This window comes from Ammospiza caudacuta, chromosome 10 (assembly GCF_027887145.1).
Source record: "Ammospiza caudacuta isolate bAmmCau1 chromosome 10, bAmmCau1.pri, whole genome shotgun sequence".
Classification (NCBI taxonomy): Eukaryota; Metazoa; Chordata; class Aves; order Passeriformes; family Passerellidae; genus Ammospiza; species Ammospiza caudacuta.
In genome coordinates, this window is record NC_080602.1 from 11,228,997 (window position 1) to 11,247,615 (window position 18,619).

Genomic DNA, 18,619 nt, shown 5'->3' on the forward strand with positions numbered 1-18,619 from the left:
ATGTGTTTTAGGGTCACCTGGCACGGTTTGGGGTTACCCAGCTTGGTTTGGGGTCACTCAGAGCCTTTTGGGGTCATCCATCATGTTTTGGGGTCTTGCAGGGCAGGTTGGGTCTCCCAGTGAGGTTTGGGGTTACCCAGTGCGATTTGGGGTCCCCAGTCCATTTGGGGTCCCCAGCCCGGTTTGGGTCAGTCCCAGCCCGGCTGGGGTCTGTCCCAGCCCATTTTGGGGTCCCCAGGCCGTGTGGGGTCTGTCCCAGCCCGTTTGGGTCTGTCCAGCTGCAGGAGGCCGCCCGGAGCTGGGCCCGGGGCCAGCAGGAGTTGGAGACGCGCCTGCGAGAGCACGGCCTGGGCCTGGTGAGCGGGGACAGGGGACACCGGTGACCCTACAGTGACACCAGTGACCCTACAGTGACCCTACAGTGACACCGGTGACCTACAGTGACTGACAGTGTCCCCAGGGACCCCAATGTCCCCAGTGTGCCTCTGCCTACCCCAGAACTCTCCCCTAGGAGTGACCGCCAGTGTCCCCAATGACCCCAATGACCCTCAGCATCCCCAATGTCCCCAGTGTCCGAGGTGTCCCCAGTGTCCCCAGTGCCTCCCAGTGTCCCCAGTATACCCCGTGACCCCAATATCTCCAATGTCCCCAGTGTCCCCAGTGTCTCACAGCCCACTGCAGAGCCCTCCCCTGGGAATGACTCCCAGGGTCCCCAGTGTCCCCCAGTGTCCCCAGTATTGCCATTGTCCCCAGTGTCCTACAGTGTCCCCAGGGACCCCAGTGTGCCTCTGCCCACCCCAGAGCCCTCCCCTGGGAGTGACCCCTCCAATGTCCCCAGTGTCTCCAGTGTCCCCAATGCCCCCAATGACCCCCAATGTCCCCACTGACCCCCAGTGTCCCCAATGCCCTCAATGTCCCCAGTGTCACCAATGTTCCCAGTGTCCCCAATGCCCCTAGTGTCCCCAGTGTCCCCCTGCCCACCCCTGAGCCCTCCCCTGGGAGTGACCCCCAGTGTCCCCAGTATCCCCAGTGTGCCCCAGTGTTCCCAGTGTCCCCATGGACCCCAATGTCCCCAGTGGCCCCAGTGTCCCCGGTGTCCCCAGTGTCCCCAGTGTCCCCAGTGTGCCCAATGTCCCCAATGACCCCTAATGTCCCCACTGACCTCCAGTGTCCCCAATGCCCTCAATGTCCCCAGTGTCACCAATGTTCCCAGTGTTCCCAATGTCCCTGGTGTCCCTCAGTGTCCCCAGTGTCCCGACTGTCCCCAGTGTCCCGATTATCCCCAGTGTCCTCAATGTCCCTGGTGTCCCCGTGTCCCCTGCCCACCCCAGAGGGGGCTGGGTGCCCCCATGGGTGTCCCCTGTGCCCCCAGACCCTTCAGGCCCTTTCTGAGCCCCCCCGGGTGCTGCCCCCCTGCCCCGACCCCACGGGCGCCTTTCCCATGGAGCAGAGGCCAGGCAGAACATTCCAGAACATTCCAGAGGCTCCTGGACATTCCAGAAGCTTGGGGGAGATCGGTGGGACCCCGATCTGGGACGGAGCCAGAGGGGACCCCCAAACCCCCCCAAATCCCCTCCCCACGGGGCGGCCCCGCTTTGTCTCCCCCGTACAGCGCAGTCTTGAGCCGCGGCCATGGCCCCAGGAGCGTCCCCACTGTCCCCAAATGGGGGACATGGGGGTGTCCCCTGGCGTCCCCTCCTCAGGGCTGGCCCTCGAGGGGCCGCAGGGTCAGCTGGATGGGCCGGTCCGGGATCAGGATCAGGTCGAACTTGGTGCCGATCTCCACGGCCCTCATGGTCTCGATCTTGAAGTTCTCCAGGATCTGGGGTGAAGGGGACACGGCCATGGGTCTTTGGGGACACTGGAGTGAGGCCCAGGGTGACCTTCGAGGCCACTCTGAGCAGAGCCAAACCAGGATTCTATAGGGTGGATACTGTGCCACCGCGCTGTCCCCTCCCATCAGGGACCCCACAGGACAGATCCCGCAGCCACCGTGCTGTCCCCTCATAGCAGGGACCCCGTGTGATGGACCCTGTGGCCACCGCATTGTTGCCTTGTGTCAGGGACTCTACATAATGGACCCCACTGCCACCATGCCATCCCCTCATGTTGGGGACACTGTGGGACAGACCCTGCAGCCACCACACTGTCCCCTTGTATCAGGGACCCCGTGTGATGGACCTCGTGGCCACTGCAATGTCCCCTGGCATTGGGGACCCTGCAGGATGCACCCCATGACCACCATGCTGTCCCCTGGCATTGGGGACCCTGTGGGACAAACCCCACAGCCACCTGCTGTCCCCTCATGTCAGGGACTCCACAAGGATGGACTTGGCTTTGGGGACCCCATGGGACGAATCCCAGGGCCACTACGCTCTCCCCTCATGTTGGGGACCCTGTGTGATGGACTCCATAGCCACTGCATTATCCCCTCACCCACAGGGACAGAGCCCATGGCCACCTCATTGTCCCCTCGTGTTGGGGACTCTGCAGGATGGACCCCGCGGCCACCACACTGTCCCCTCATGTCAGGGACCCTGTGGGGACAGACCCTGTGGCCACTGCATTGTCCTGTCACATCAGGGACCCTGTGAGACAGACCCTGCTGTCACCACACTATCCTCTGGCATTGGGGACCCCATGGGACAAACCCTGTGGCCACTGCGCTGTGTCCTCACATCGGGGACCTGGTGTGACAGACCCCATGGCCACCACGCTGTCCCCTCACGTTGGGGACCCTGTGTGACAGACTCTGTGGCCACGGCACTGTCCCCTCATATTGGAGACCCTGTGTGACAGACCCCGTGGCCATGGCGCTGTCCCCTCATGTCGGGAACCCCACAGCACAGACCCTGCAGCCACTGTGCTGTCCCCTCGTGTTGGGGACCCTGCAGGATGGACCCCACTGCCACGGCGCTGTCCCCTCACATCAGGGACCCTGTGTGACAGACCCTGCGGCCACCACGCTGTCCCCCGGCGCTGGGGACAGGTGACACTCACGTGCATGAGGAAGAGCTGCATCTCGAGCTCGGCAATGCGCCGTCCCAGGCACTGGCGGGGCCCGAAGCCGAAGCCGAGCCCCAGGAAGGGTTTGGGGCCGGCCTGCAGCCAGCGCTGCGGGAGGAAGCGCTCGGGCCGCGGGAACACGGCGGGGTCACGGCCCATGGCGTACAGCCCCACCTGCACCAGCGTCTGCGGGGCGCCGGGGACAGGGACGGCGTGTCACCGTGTCACCGTGTCACCGTGTCACTGTGTCCTGGTGTCCTCATGTCCCCATGTCTCCGCATTGCTACTTCCCCATGTCCCCATGTCCTCATGTCACCACGTCCCCATGTCCCTATGTTCTCATGTCCTCATGTCCTCATGTCCCTGAGTCCTCGTGTCCTCATGTCCCCATGTCCTCGTGTCCTTGTATCATCATGTTCTTATGTCCTCATATCCTCATTTCTCCATGTCCTCATGTCCCTGTGCCCCCAAGTCCTCATGTCCCTGTGTCCTTATGTTCCTGTGTCTCCATGTCCTTGTGTCCTCATGTCCCCATGTTCCCATGTCCCCATGTCCTCGTGTCCTTGTATCTCCATGTCCTCATGTCCTCGTGTCCTCATGTCCCTGCTTCCCTGCATCTCTGTGTCCCCCCATGTCCCCATGTCCCACAGGAGGCAGGGGCATCGTGTCACCATGTCACTCTGTCACCACATCCCCATGTCCTCAGGCCCCTGTGTCCTCATGTCCTTATGTCCCTGTGTCCTTGTGTCCTCGTGTCCACATGTCCCCGTGTCCTTGTATCATCACGTCCTCATGTCCTCATGCCCTCATGTTCCCACATCCCTGTGTCCCCAGGCCCTCATTTCCCCATGTCCCCATGTCCCCCTGTCCCCTCTGTCCCCATGTCAGCATCATCCCCACATCTCCATCTCCCCATGTCCCCCTTCCCCTGTCCCCATGTCCCCCTGCCCCTGTCCCCATGGCCCCATGTTCCCCAGTCCCCACATCCCCATGTCCCCATGTCCACCTGTCTCCGCTGCCCCCATGTCACCACCATCCCCATGTCCTCATCTCCCCGTGTCCTCTGTCCCCATGTTACCACCATCCCTGTGTCCCCACATCCTCTCTGTCCCCATGTTCCCATCTCCCCATCTCCCGGTGTCCCCGTGTCCCCCTATCCCCATGTCCCTATGTTCCCATGTCCTCACATCCCCGTGTCCCCATGTCACTCCTGTCTCCGTTTCCCCGTATCCACCTCTCTCTGTGTCCCACTCTCCTCACATCCCCATGTCCCCCTCTCCTTCTGTCCCCCTATCCCCATTTCCCTGTGTCCCCACATCTCAACATCTCCATGTCCCCGTGTCCCTGTGTCCCAGTGTCCCTGTGTCCCCCCATCCCCGTGTCCCCATGTCCCGGTGTCCCCTCACCCCGGGCGGGATGCGGTAGTCCTGCAGGATGACCTCGTGCGTGGTGTACCTCTGCAGGGTCACGGCCACCGGGTGCAGCCTGCGCGACAGTGACAGTGGCACCGCGGCCTTGGGGACACTCCGGGGAGAGTGGGCGTGTCCTCCTCACCTGAGCCCCTCCTCCTCCTCCTCCTCACCTGAGTGTCTCCTTGATGGCGGCCTTGAGCAGCCGTGTGGATTTCAGCATCTTCTCGCGGTCGCCGCCCGCCTCGCGTTTGGCTGCCAGGACCTCGGCCCGCAGCTGCTCCTGCACACCCGGGGCCCGCGCCAGCTCCAGCATGGCCCACTGCAGGGTCATGGACGTCTGGGGGACACACACAGGGGACACAGCTGCCAGGACCTGCTCAGTGCTGCCAGGATGTGCTCAGAGCTGCCAGGTCCTGCTCAGTCCTGCCAGGACCTGCTCCTGCTGGCCCAGAGCTGCCAGGACCTGTTCAGTGCTGCCAGGACCTGCTCAGCATTGCCAGGACCTGCTCAGCGCTGCCAGAACCTGTTCAGTGCTGCCAGAACCTTCTCCCTGCCTGGCTTGGTGCTGCCCCACCCATCACCAACCAGGACCTTCTCCCAGCCCAGTCCAGGACTTTCTCCCTGCCCCAACCAGGACCTTCTTCCTGCCCCATGTAACACCAGGCAGGACCTTCCACTTGACCCAACCAGCACCAGGCATGACCTTCTCCCTGCCTGTCCCATCCAGGACCTTCTCCCCGTCCCACCTACCACCAACCAGGACCTTCTCTCTATCTGTACCAACACCAACCAGGACCTTCTCCCTGCCTGCCCAACCAAACACCAACAAGGACCTTCTCCCTGTCCCACCCATCACCAACCAGGACCTTCTCCCTGTCTGTACCAACACCAACCAGGACCTTCTCCCTGCCCCATCCAGGACCTTCTCCCTCTCTGCCCCTCCATCACCACCCAGGACCTTTTCCCTGTCCCAACCAGCACCAGCCAGGACCTTCCCCCTTCTTGTCCCAAGACCAACCAGGACCTTCTCCCTGCCCAATCCAGAATCTTCTCCCTCCCTGCCCCACCCAGGACCTTCTCCCTGCCTGTCCCATCACCAACCAGGACCTTCTCCCTGCTCCATCCAGGACCTTCTCCCCACCTGTCCTAACACCAACACCAACTCCAACCAGGACCTTTTCCCTGACCCATCCAACACCACCCACGACCTTCTCCCTGCCCAGCCCAGGACCTTCTCCCTGCCTGCCCAACCAAACACCAACAAGGACCTTCTCCCTGTCCCATCCATCACCAACCAGGACCTTCTCTGTGGCTGTCCCATCCATCACCAACCAGGACCTTCTCCCTGTCCAGTCCAGGACCTTCTCCCTGACCCATCCAACACCACCCACGGCCTTTTTCCTGCCCAATCCAGAACCTTCTCCCTCCCTGCTCCACCCAGGACCTTCTCCCTGACCACTCGTCACCAGCCAGGACCTTCCCCCTGTTTGTCCCAACACCAACCAGGACTTTCTCCCTGCCCCAACCAAGACCTTCTCCCTGTCCAACCCAGGCCATTCTCCCTGCCTGCCCCAGAACCAGCCAGGACCTTCTCCCTGTCCCACCCAGCATCAACCAGGACCTTCTCCCTGTCCCATCACCACCCAGGATCTTCTCCCTGTCCCACCCAGCATCAACCAGGACCTTCTCCCTGTCCCAACCAGGACCTTCTCCCTGTCCCACCACCACCCAGGACCTTCTCCATGCCTGTCCCATCACCATCCAAGACCTTCTCCCTGTCTCTCCATCATCACCCAGGACCTTCGCCCCGCCCCATCCAGGCCCTTGTCCCTGTCCCATCCCCAGGCCGGCTGTGTCCCCAGACCACACCGTGTCCACGCCCCCTGCCATCATCTCGGTGACGCTGGCGCGGATGTCATCCAGGGGCAGCTTGTCGCGCAGGATGAGGTTGCCCAGGATGCCCACGTGCTCCTGGCGGCTCTTGCGTGACAGCCGCAGGTCCCGGTACACGTTCTGGATGCACTTGTCCGCTGCGGGGACACGGGGACACCGAGGAGGGGACATCAGTGTCACCCCCTGGAGGTGTCAGCGTGTAGGAAATGGATTTGTATGAGATTTTAATATTAATGTAAATTAATAAATTATTAGTGTAAATTTTGAGGTAAAAAACGTTGATTTAGGAATGTTCTGGAAGAGGATGGATGATGTTGAGAGAGAAGTTGGGTTGGGAATGAGTTTTGGAGGGTGGGTTTGTGAGAAAGGTCGGGAATTTTGGAGAAGTGGAATGATGGAAGGTGGGCTGCAGAGGGATTTGTCAGGGGTGGTTTCAGATGGTTTGAGGTGACGGTGGGGTGGGGTGGGGTGGGGTGGGGTGGGGTGGGGTGGGGTGGGAAAAATGGGTGAAAAATTGGTGATGGGGTGACCACAGGGGTGGCAGGGCAAGGTGTCCCCAGAGGTGACAGGGCAAGGTAATGAGGCAAGGCATCAGGGTGAGGTGGCAGGAGGACGTGACAGGGTGAGGTGGCAGGGCAAGGTGACAGGGCAAGGTGTCCCCAGAGGTGACAGGGTGAGGTGGCAGGGTGAGGTGTCCCCAGAGGTGGAAGGGCATGGTGAGAGAGCGAGGTGTCCCCAGAGAGGTGTCCCCAGAGGTGGCAGGGTGAGGTGACAGGACAAGGTCACAGGGTAAGGTGTCCCCAGAGGTGACAGGGCGAGGTGACAGGGCAAGGTGTCCCCAGAGGTAACAGATTGAGGTGGCAGGGTGAGGTATCCCCAGAAGCATCCCCAGAGGTGGCAAGGCGAGGTGGCAGGGGCGGTGACGGGGTGGTGGCACTGACCCTGGTAGAAGATGGCGTCCCAGGCCTGCACGTGCTGGCGCCAGGTGTGGCTGCGCAGGCGCTGCAGCAGCGCGGGCGGCAGGTACAGCATGGGCGCCGTGGTGTGGAACATGCGCGACACGGCCTCGATGAAGCGCTGAGCCTCGGGCTGCACGAAATCCTGCAGCAGCCCCAGGCGCTCCCCGTACAGCACGTGGCACACCGCTGGGCACAGGGACAGGGACACGTCATTGTCATTGTCCCCATGGCCACAGGACACAGCCCCAGGTACCCCCTGTACAGCACGTGGCACACCGCTGGGCACAGGGACAGGGACAACGTCATTGGCATTGGCATTGTTATTTTCATTGTCATTGTCATTGTCATTGTCAGTGTCCCCAGGGCCACAGGGACCAGCTCCAGGCGTTCCCCGTACAGCACATGGCACACCGCTGGGGACAGGGATGTGTCATTGGCATTGGCATTGGCATTGGCATTGGCATTGGCATTGGCATTGGCACTGGCACTCTCCCCATGGCCACAGGGACCAGCCCCAGGCACCCCCTGTACAGCACGTGGCACACCGCTGGGGATGGGGACATGTCATTGTCATTGCCATTGTTATTTTCATTGTCATTGTCATTGTCCCCAGGGCCACAGGGACCAGCCCCAGGCGCTCCCTGTACAGCACGTGGCACATGGCTGCAGATGGGACATGTCATTGGCATTGTCATTGTCCCCATGGCCACATGTGCTCCCTGTACAGCACGTGGCACACCGCTGGGCACAGGGACAGGGATGTGTCATTGTCATTGTCCCCATGGCCACAGCGCACAGCCCCACGTACCCCCTGTACAGCACGTGGCACACCGCTGGGCACAGGGACAGGGATGTGTCATTGTCGCTGTCCCCATGGCCACGGGGACCAGCCCCAGGCACTCCCCGTACAGCACGTGGCACACCGCTGGGGACGGGACATGTCATTGTCATTGTCATTGTCATTGTCATTGTCACTGTCCCCATGGCCACAGGGACAGGCCCCAGGCTCTCCCCGTACAGCACGTGGCACACTGCTGGGGATGGGACTTGTCATTGTCATTGTCATTGTCCCCATCCCATGGCCACAGGGATCTCCCTGTACAGCATGTGGCACATCTCTGGGGACAGGGACAGGGATAGTCAGGGACATGTCCTCATGGTCACAGAGACCATACAGCATGGGTGGGAACAGGAACAGGGACAGGGACAGGGACAGGGACCATGAGGGACGTGTCCCCATGGCCACAAGGACCTCCCCTTACAGCATATGGCACACTGCGGGGAACAGGGACAGTCAGGGACATGTCATTGTCCCTGTCTCAGTCCCCATCCCTGTCCTTGTCCCCATGGTCACAGAGACCTCTCCATACAGCACATGGCACATGGCTGGGGACAGGGACCGTGGGGGACCCATCCTTGTCCCTGTCCCCATCCCCATGGCCACAGGGACCAGGCACTCCCTGTACAGCATGTGGCACACAGCTGGGGGACAGTGACTGTCAGGGACACATCCCTGTCCCCAAGGCCATGGAGACCTGGCCCAGGAGCACCCAGTGACCATCAGGGACACGTCCCTGTCCCCAAGGCCACCTCCGGTCTTGCTGTGGCCATGGAGGCCTGGCCTGGCTCCTGTTTGTCCCTGAGGGGCCGGGATTGTCACCAGCTGGTGGCCAGGGAAGGACAAATGGCTGCTGTGTCACCAGTGTGGGGGCTCTGGGGACAGCCCACCTGGGGAGGGGACATCCCACCAGGACAAGGGACATCCCACAGGGGGAGGGGACACACTTCTCTGTCCTTTGGCCAATCCCTGAGGCTGGGGCTGGTGGTTTTTGGGGATTTTCGGGGTTTTGGGGTTCTTTTGGGTTGTGGGGCTTTTGGGGTTTTATCTTTTTGGTTTTTTGGGGGATTTGGGGTTTGTTTGGGGGGGGGTTGGTTTTTTGGGGTTTTTTTGGGAGGGGTGGGGGGTTGGGGGGTTTTGTGTTTTTGTGGGGTTTGGGAGATTTTTAGAAGGGTCGAGGTTCTTGGGGGGTTTGGTGTTTTTGAGAGGGTTTTGGTGTTTTGGGGGGTTTTGGGTGGTTTTCTGGTTTGGTTTTTTTTTTTGTTTTTGTGGCTTTTGGGGTTTTTGGGGGGGCTAGGGGTTTTTGGGGGGTTTGGTGGTTTTGGGAGGGTTTTGGTGGTTGTGGTGTTTTGAGATATTTTTGGGAAGGGGGTCTTTTTTGGGGGGTGGAGGGGTTTTTGGGAGGTTTTGGGGTTTTTTGGGAAGGTGTTGGGAGTTTTGGTGGTTTTTTTTTTGTTTTGGGGAGGTTTTGGGTTTTGGGGTTTTTTGGGAGGGATTGGAATTTGGGTGGGGTTTTTTGTTGTTTGGGTTTTTTTAGGTTTTGGGGATTTTTGGGGGTTTTAGGTTTTTTGGGGTTTTTTTGGGATTTGGGGTTTTTTTGTGTTTTGGGGGGGTTTAGAAATTTTTTCAGGGGATTGGGTTTTTTTGGGGGGGTTGGGTATTTTGGGGGGGGCGTTGGGATTTTTTGAGGTTTTTTTTAATGGGGTTTTTTTGGGGTTTTGGAGTTTTTTGGTGGGCATTGGAAATTTTTGGGGTTTTTTGTTTTGTTTTGGGGTTTTTTAGGCTTTGGGGTTTTTCTGGAGGCATTGGAATTTTTGGGGGTTTTTTTTTTGGTTTTAGGAGTTTTTAGGATTTTGGGGTTTTTTGGGGGGTTTTGGGGGGAGTGGTTGGTTTTTTGGGGTTTTGGGGAAGGTTGGGGGTTTTTTGGTGTTTTTGGGGTTTTTTTTTAGTTTTTTTTGTGTTTTGGGGGTTTCTTAGGTTTTTTGGGGGGGAGTTGGGATTTTTTGGAGTTTTTTTTGTTTTGTTTTGGGGCTTTTTTTGGTTTGGGGTGTTTTTGGGGGGGGCATGGGAATTTTTTTGGGGTTTTTTTGTTTTTTTTTGTTTTGGGGCTTTTTTGGGTTTGGGATTTTTTTGTTTTTTTTTTTTTTTTTGGTTTTTGGGGGGCTCTTTTGGGATTCTTCCCTTTGGAGGTTTTTTGGGGTATTTGTGGTTTTTGGGGCTTCTTTTGGGCTCCTTTCGCGGTGTTTTTTGGGGTGCCCCATGTCACTCACACTCGAGGGCGAAGCGGAAGAGCTCCTGGCTGAAGTCGCCGCTCCAGCAGCCGCTGAGCCGCGCCTGGGCCCGCGCGCGCCGCACGAAATCCTCGCCCACGGCGCTGAGCAGGGGCACGAAGCCGGGCACGGCCGCGGGCGCCAGCGCCTCCTTGTTGAGCAGCAGCCGCTCCGAGCGCCACGCCTCGCCCGTCCTGCCAGGGACACGGCCACTGTCACCCCCAGAGCGTGGACGGTGTCCCCAAGGTGTTCCGGACGCGCCACGCGCCCTGCGCCGGGACTGTCGCGGCTGGGAGTCCAGATTTGGGGTCCCCCACTCACTTGAGCAGCCCAGATTTGGGGTCCCCACTTGTTTGAGGGGCCTGGAGTTGGGATCCCCATTGGCTTGAGGTGATTTGGGGTCCCCACCCACTTGAGGATACTGGACGTGAGGTCCCCATTCCTGGGGATCTAGAGTCCCCACTTGCTTGAGGAGTGGCAGGGGCCCAGATTTGGGGTCCCCACTCACTCGAGGAGTCCAGATTTGGGATTCCCACTCACTTGAGGAGGGACAGGAGCCCAGAATTGGGATCCAGCTCTCATGAGGGGATTTGGAGTCCCCAGTCACTTGAGGAGGGACAGAAGCCTGGATTTGGGGTCCCCCAATCACTTGAAGGGATTTGGGGTCCACACTCACTTGAAGAGCATCAGGAGCCAAGAATTGGGGTCCCCCAATCACTTGAGGAGCCCAGATTTGGGGTCCTCAATCACTTGAGGAGTCCAGATTTGGGGTCCCAATCACTTGAGGAGGGACAGGAGCCCAGAATTGGGATCCAGCTCTCAGGAGGGGATTTGGGGTCCCCACTCACTTGAGGAATCCAGATTTGGGGTCCCCACTCATTGCAGGGGATTTGGTGTCCACACTCCCTTGAGGAGCAACAGGAGCTGGGATTTGGGGTCCCCACTCACTGGAAGGGATTTGGGGTCCCCCAATCACTTGAGGAGCCCGGATTTGGGGTCCCCGCTTATTTGAGAGGCCTGGAGTTGGGACCCCCACTGGCTTGAGGTGATTTTGGGGCCCCACTCACTTGAGAAGCACCAGGAGCCCAGAACTGGGGTCCCCACTCACTGGAGGGGATTTGAGGTCCCCACTCACTTGAGGATCCTGGATTTGGGGTCCCCACTCCTGGGGATCTGGAGTCCCCACTTGCTTGAGAAGTGACAGGCGCCCAAATTTGGGATCTCCACTCCTGGGGACTTGGGGCCAGCAGTCACTGGAGGGGATTTAGGGTCGGCACTCACTTGAGGAGAACAAATTTGGGGTCCCCACTGGCTGGAGGGGATTTGGGGTCCCTACTCCCTTAACAAGGACAGACTTGGGGTCCCCACTCCCTTGATGAGCCCAGGTTTGTGGTCTCCACTCGTGGGGATTTAGGGTCATCATTCACTTGAGGGGCCCAGATTTGGGGTCCCCTCTCTGGTTTTGGGGTCCTCGTTCTGGTTTTTGGGGTGGGCACTCCCTTGAGCAGCCTGGGTTTGGGGTCCCCACTCTGTTTTTGGGGTTTTTGGGGTGGCACTCGCTTGAGCAGCACCCCGTAGGGTTTGTTTTTGGGATCAGCACTCACTTGAGCAGCACTCCATAGGGTTTGGGGTCCCTGCTCTGTTTTTGGGGTGTCACTCACTTGAGCAGCACCCCGTAGGGTTTGGGGTTTTTGGGGTGTCACTCACTTGAGCAGCACCCCGTAGGGTTTGGGGTCCCCACTTGGTTTTTGGGGTTTTTTGGGGTGTCACTCACTTGAGCAGCACGCCGTAGGGTTTGGGGTCCCTGCTTGGTTTTTGGGGTTTTTGGGGTGTCACTCACTTGAGCAGCACACCGTAGGGTTTGGGGTTTTTGGGGTGTCACTCACTTGAGCAGCACGCCGTAGGGTTTGTTGCGGAAGTCCCTGTAGGCCACCCAGGGGGGGACACGGAAGCGCTCGGGCAGGGCCCCCTCGGCCTGGAACAGCGTGGCCGCGTCCCCGGGGGTGACGATGTTCACGCTCTCGTAGGTGCCCAGCTTCTCCCTGGGGACACAGCGTCAGCACCCCGACCTGGGGGGCCTGGCCCTGTGACAATGTCCTGTCCTGTCCCCATGGCAGCATCCTGTCCTGTCCCTATAGCAATGTCCTGTCCCCACGGGAATGTCCTGTCCTGTCCCCATGGCAGTGTCCTGTCCTGTACCCCTGGCAATGTCCTGTCCTCATGACAATGTCCTGTCCTGTCCTGTTCCCATAGCAATGTCCTGTCCCCATGGCAGTGTCCTGTCCTGTCCCTATGGCAATGTCCTGTCCCCATGGCAATGTCCTGCCCTGTCCTGTCCCCATAGCAGTGTCCTCTCCTGTTCCCATGGGAATGTCCTGCCCCCATTATCCCCAAATTCCACATCCACAGGGTCCTGGCCCATAGTCCCTGTCCCCTTCCAGGGCATGGTGGATGTCCCCCTCACCCACAGTCCCTGTCCCCTCTTGACCCTCACGGTCCCTGTCCCCTCCCACCCCCCAGGCCCTGTCCCCTCCCAGGGCACAGGACCTGTCCCCTCCCGAGCCCCAGACCCTGTTCCCTCCCAGGGCACAGCATCTGTCCCCCCTTGTCACACAGTCCCTGTCCCCTCCCAGGGCACAGGACCTGCCCCTTCTTGTCCCTCAGTCCCTGTCCCCTCCCCTCTTGTCCCTCACGGTGTCCCCAAGCTGGGCCAGGCTCCTCCAGCAGCTCAGCCCCGGATGGGGAACGCGGCCGGGATGGGGACAGGGCAGGGGACACGGGAGGGGACACAGGAGGGGACACAGGCAATGGACATCGGCAGGGGACACGGGGATCGGACACGGGCAGGGGACCGGGCAAGGGAAACAGGGAGGGGACACCGGGAGAGGACCAGACAGGGGACACAGGGAGGGGGCAGGACCAGAGGACCGGGGAGGTGACGCGGGGAGGGGACACAGGCAGGGCAGCGGGCAGGGGACAGAGGGTGGGAAAACAAGCAGGGGACATGGGAAGGGACACGGGAGGGGACACGGGAGGGACAGAGGCAGGGGACCGAGCAAGGGATATGGGAGGGAACACGAGCAGGTGACACGGGGAGAGGACACGGGGTGAGGACCAGGCAGGGACCGCGGGGAGGGGACACGAGAGGTGACATGGGCAGGAGACACGGGCAATCGACACCGGCAGGGGACATGGGAGGGGACACAGGGAGGAGACAGGGGCAGGGGCCACAGGGAAGGGACACGAGGAGAGTACAAGGGGAGAGGATCGCAGAGGGGACACAGAGAGGGGACATGGGAGGGGACACGGGAGGGGACCTAGCAAGGGATACGGGAGGGGACACAAGGAGAGTACACGGGCAGAGGATCGGAGAGGGGACACAGAGAGGGGACACGGGCTGGGGACACGGGAGGGGACACAGGGAGGGGACACAGGGAGGGGACACAGGAGGGGACACGGGTGGGAGCAGAGGCAGGGGACATGGGAAGGCGACACAGGGAAGGGATGCAGGGAGGGGACACGGGGAGGGGACATGGGCAGAGGACCGGGCAGGGGACACTGGTAGGGTGACAGGGGCAGGGCACACAGGAAGGGGACCCAGGGAGGAGACACGAGGAGGGGACACAGGGAGAGGACCGAGCAGGGGACACGAGGAGGGGACACAGGGACAAGGACAGGGCCAGCTGACCTGTAGATGGGCCCGAAGCGGCGGAACTTGCCGGCCATGCTGAGGTGCAGGTTGCTGAGGCCGCCCTCCCGCCAGAAGCGGTACAGGTTGAGCCAGCCCGCCCTCCAATCGCCCGGCACCTGGTTAAAGGGCCGGGGGGCCGAGGGGACAGCCTTGGGGACAGCCTTGGGGACAGCCGGGGGCACAGCCGGGGGGACAGCGCCCGCAGCCCCGCCGAGCCGGCGACACCCCGCGGCTGCGGCTCGGGGACATCCCCGCAGCGCTCCGGCCGCGGTGACAGCCTGGGCGAGCATGGGGACGGTGGCCCGAGGGACGCGGTGGCCTCGCTCTTATGCCGAGCTCCCGGAGCTGCTCCCGCCCGCGACACCGGCGGGGGTGGCACGGCCCGCCCCGAACCGGCCCCGGGACAGGTGACACCCGGGGTGGCCTTGGCAGAGGGGCGGGAGGTGCCCCGAAAGCGATAACGAGGCGCGGGGCAGGGCACCCCGGCCGGGACAGCCTTGGGGGCCGCCAGCCAGGGTCACCCGGCGGGGGTGGCCTTGGGGACGCGCTGCCACTGCTGGGGGCGCCCAGCGAGCCAGGGGCGAGCCCGGCATTCCTGGGCTCTGTCCCAAATCCCAAACATCAAATCCCAAACTTCAAATCCCAAACCCCTGACTTCAAACCCCAGACCTCAAACTCCAAACCCCTAATCCCAAACCCCAAATCCCAAACGCCAAATCCCAAACTCCAAACCCCAAACCCCATACCCAAAACCCCAAACCCCAAACCTCAAACCCCAGATCCCAAACTCGAAACCCCAAACCTCAAACCCCAGATCCCAAATCCCAAACCTCAAATCCCAAACCCCAAATCCCAAATCCCAAACATCCCCTGTGAGCTTTTGAGAATGGCTTTGGATTGACCTGAGCCGGAGACAAAGCTTGTCCCTTGTCCCTTGTCCCTTGTCCCTTGTCCCCGGGCGCTGGGGTGGGGGACAATGGGGAGGGGGACACGGGGGTCCCCTCTTTGGGGTGTCCTCGGGACAGGGATGAGTGGCGGGGACGCCGGATGTCGGCGGATGCGACATCGGCGACAAACACCGGGGGGCGCGCCGGGCCCGTCAGTGTCACCGCGCGGGGACAGCGCCGGTCCCCTCCCTCCGCCGAGCGCGGAGCTGTCCCTCCTGTCCCATTGTCCTTGTCCCCTCCTGTCCCATGGTCCTTGTCCCCTCCTACCCCATGGTCCTTGTCCCCTCCTGTCTCATGGTCCTTGTCCCCTCCTGTCCCATGGTCCTTGTCCCTTCCTGTCCCCTGCCAGGCCCAGGCTCTGTCCCCTGCTGTCCCTGTCCCCTCCTGTTCCTGTCCCCATGGCTGTCCCAGCCCCAAACCCCACCGGCTGCAGCCCCACGCCTTGGGGACACGGTGACACAGTGCCACCCCCTCCTGTCCCCCTGCGCTGGGCCCAGAGGACACGAAGGGACTAGGAAGGACATGGAGGGACACGGAGGGACACTGGGGGACCCCGAGGGACACCAAGGGACACAGAGGGATGCTGAGGGACATGGAGGGACGCTGGGGGACACTGAGACATGGACAGACACCGAGGGACACAGAGGTTCACTGGGGGACATGGAGGGACACGGAGGGACACTAGGGGACACAAAGGGACACTGGGGGACACCGAGAGACACAGAGGGACACCGAGGGACATGGACAGACACCGAGAGACACAGAGGGAGGCCGAGGGACATGGAGGGACACCGAGGGACACAAAGGGACACTGGGGGACATGGAGGGACACAGAGGGATACTGAGAGACACTGAGGGGCATGGAGGGACACTGAGGGACTCAGAGGGACACAGAGGGACACAGGGAAACATGGAGGGACACCGAGGGACATGGAGGGACACGGAGGGACACCGAGGGACAGTGTGGGACACCAAGGGACGCTGAGAGACACAGGGGCACACTGGGGGACACTGAGGGACACCGAGGGACACCGAGGGACGCGCTGCATAGTGAAAGAAGCTCTGGGAAAACCCCCAAATGCTCCCGGTGGTTTTGTCGTTGTTTAGGGTTTTCTATAGGGCAGGCGGCTCCCTCCGCAGGTCCCTACAGGGTATCCATGGGGCAGGGAGGTCTCCGCTTTGCCTGCGCCGGGAAAAGGCTGGAAAAGCTGCTGGAATACCTGAGCCCCTGTGCTGGAGCATCCCGGGCGAGCTCAGGTACCGGAATAACCCCGGGGACAGCGAGGTGACAGCGCGGGGACAGCGTGGGGACATCGCGGCTCCCTCGGGCCACAACAAATCCCGGGTTTTGGCTCTCTGGATTTGAGGAATCAGCGGGCGGGACTGGGAGCGTGTCCCGGGATAAAAACACCCGCAGGGCTCGGCCTGCGCTGCTTTCCTTGGGGAGTTGGGCAAAAAAAAATCCCTGCGGTTTTTCCTGGCTGCCCCCAGGGACGGGGAGGTGATGGCGAGGGGACACCTGCCTGGTGTCACTGTCACCCGGGGACTCCGCTTGTCCCCGGGGTGCTCAACCCTCCTCTCTCAGCTGCGTTTTTGGGCAAGGAAAGGGATTTTGGGCAGCTAAAATGGAATCCTGGCTGCCTGCACCCGCTCCCATCCATTCCAGAGTGGGAATTCTTGAACGTCACCTTCTTGCGCTTCTCCCAAAATCTTTCCCGGGATTTTGGATCTTTGGGGTCACACCGGTGGAGCTGGGAATGGGAACAGCTCGGAGTCCGTGCGCTGCACCCAAAAATTCTCTCTGGGACCTGCGATCCTCGATCCCACCCCTCGGGGCTGCCAAAATCCCCGTTCCCGGTTCGGGAATCGCCCGCTCCCGGCTCCTGCCTCCTCCCTTCCCGCACGCTGCCGGCGTCAGCGGGAATTCTGTGCCAAAGAGGGATGGAGGCAGGGAAAGGTTTCGCTTTTCTGCTTCCAAGTGTCCCCCCAGTGAGGAGCGGGGTCCCCTCAGTGCCACCCGGCTGTGTGTCACTGCAGTCCTGAGCTGCAGCTCATTCGCCCATCCCGAAATATTCCCTGTGGGCAGGAGCACCGGGAATAGCCGGGAATGGACCGGGACGGGTCCCGAGCCAGCTCTGCCTTTGTGCCGGGGCTGATTTGATGGAGGCTTCGGTCACTCCTGCCTTTTTCTGCACCTTCCAAAATTCCGAATTCTCGTTCCCCGCCTCTCTCCAGCCATTTTCCCGACCAGCACCGACCAGCAACTCGCTTTTCCCAAAAATCCGGAGCATCCCAGGCAGGAGGAGGGGGGATGGCTCCACACCACAAACCCCACCGCTATTCCCATCCCACCCTTCCCAGGGCTGCTGCTCACTCCCTCCTTTGGGATTTCCAGCAGGAATTTGCTGCTGGATCAAAACAGGAGCTCCAAAACAGGGGCTGGAGAGAGCAGGACACAGAAAAAAACAGGGGAGATTTCCCCCCATCATTCCCAGTGAGAACCACAGCGCTCTCCTGCTTTTTTCCACTCTTTATTCCAACCATCCGCTTTGGTTACAGGTCTGAAAGGGTTTGGGGGGGGGGGGTTTGGTAGCTGTTGTGGTGGATTTTTTTTAAATTTTCCTCTCCTGTGATCCGCCCCCACCTGCTGTAATATTATAAAATCCTACAAGACAGAAACGAGCAGTCGGTATAATAAATATCTGTTAGTCCACAAAGTTAAAGTGCTTTGAGAAGGGCTGTGAGAAGCTCTGTCCTGGGTTGGGGATGGGGAACATCTCGGGCATGTAGTGCAGTAGGAAGCTCTGGCTCCGGACGTGGCCTCTCCTGAGTGAGCAGGAGCCGGGACAGGCATTGGAAGCACGGCCAGGGTGTCCCCTGGGTGTCCCCGCCCAGGGCAGGGCCGCTCCGGGCTGGGCGAGGTTGGGACAAGGAGCGGGACCCCCCCTTTGCACAGGGGGGAAATCCCGATTTTCACAGTTTGGTCTCGCTCCGAGACCTCCGAGAGCGCGGGGACAGGGACAGAGGCGGGGACAGCCCCCCCGGTGCCCTGAGATCCGCGGCCGCTTTCCCTGAGGACGCCCAGGGCAGGGTGGGAGCGGCCACGGCCCCTGCGCTGCCCCTCGGCTCAGCTCAGCCGCCTGCAGAGCATTTGTGCGTCTCCAGCATCCTCCCAGCGCCTCCCGCTCCGCTCCGGGCTCTGCTCCCACCTCCCCTCCCCGTCCCCACACCCCAAATCCAGTCACCTTCCGAGGCTTTTCCATGCAAATTCCCAACGCGTGGTGCGCCGATTCCCGACCTCCCTCCCACACCAAACAAAAAAAACAACGACCCGAGCCCCCCTCAAGCAGGAGGGGACTCGCCGGGGGCGTCCCAGCCCCAACCTCGGGAGGCAGCGGGCATCCCACAGTCCGGAGGAGGCCGAGGGCCGGCTCCTCCTCCTCCTCCTCCTCATCTTCATCACATGCAAGGAGCGGCCGCGCCCTGAGCATCAGCGCATGCATGGCTGGCCGGCGGGGCCGCCACCGCGTGTCGCGCCCTCCTCCCGCGGCTCCGCCAGCGAGGCCGGCGGCGAGGGGCGCTCAAAGTCCACGGGCAGGGCGA

At 61.2% G+C, this 18,619-nt stretch overlaps 1 protein-coding gene across 1 annotated transcript; it reads right to left on the reverse strand.

Annotated features, from left to right (window-relative positions):
* Positions 1 to 1,603: 1,603 nt before the first annotated feature.
* Positions 1,604 to 14,359, reverse strand: LOC131561751 (cholesterol side-chain cleavage enzyme, mitochondrial). Its single transcript, XM_058811128.1, has 9 exons — positions 14,067 to 14,359; positions 12,265 to 12,420; positions 10,379 to 10,572; positions 7,253 to 7,456; positions 6,288 to 6,448; positions 4,589 to 4,755; positions 4,413 to 4,491; positions 3,001 to 3,192; positions 1,604 to 1,822 (listed from the first exon to the last, which is right to left on the reverse strand). Exons 1-9 carry the CDS (start codon positions 14,357 to 14,359, stop codon positions 1,700 to 1,702), a joined length of 1,569 nt encoding a protein of 522 aa, XP_058667111.1. The 3' UTR covers positions 1,604 to 1,699.
* Between the last annotated feature and the right edge of the window lie 4,260 nt (positions 14,360 to 18,619).

What these genes read in the sequence shown, in the direction of transcription:
- LOC131561751 (XM_058811128.1), bottom strand. Translation starts at nt 14,359, where the DNA reads ATGCTCGCCCAGGCTGTCACCGCGGCCGGAGCGCTGCGGGGATGTCCC. An exon ending in TGGCAGGGGGCGTGGACACG is followed by an intron (nt 4,756 to 6,287) that starts GTGTGGTCTGGG and finishes TGTGTCCCCCAG; the next exon opens with ACGTCCATGACCCTGCAGTG. An exon ending in ACTACCGCATCCCGCCCGGG is followed by an intron (nt 3,193 to 4,412) that starts GTGAGGGGACAC and finishes GGCGCCCCGCAG; the next exon opens with ACGCTGGTGCAGGTGGGGCT.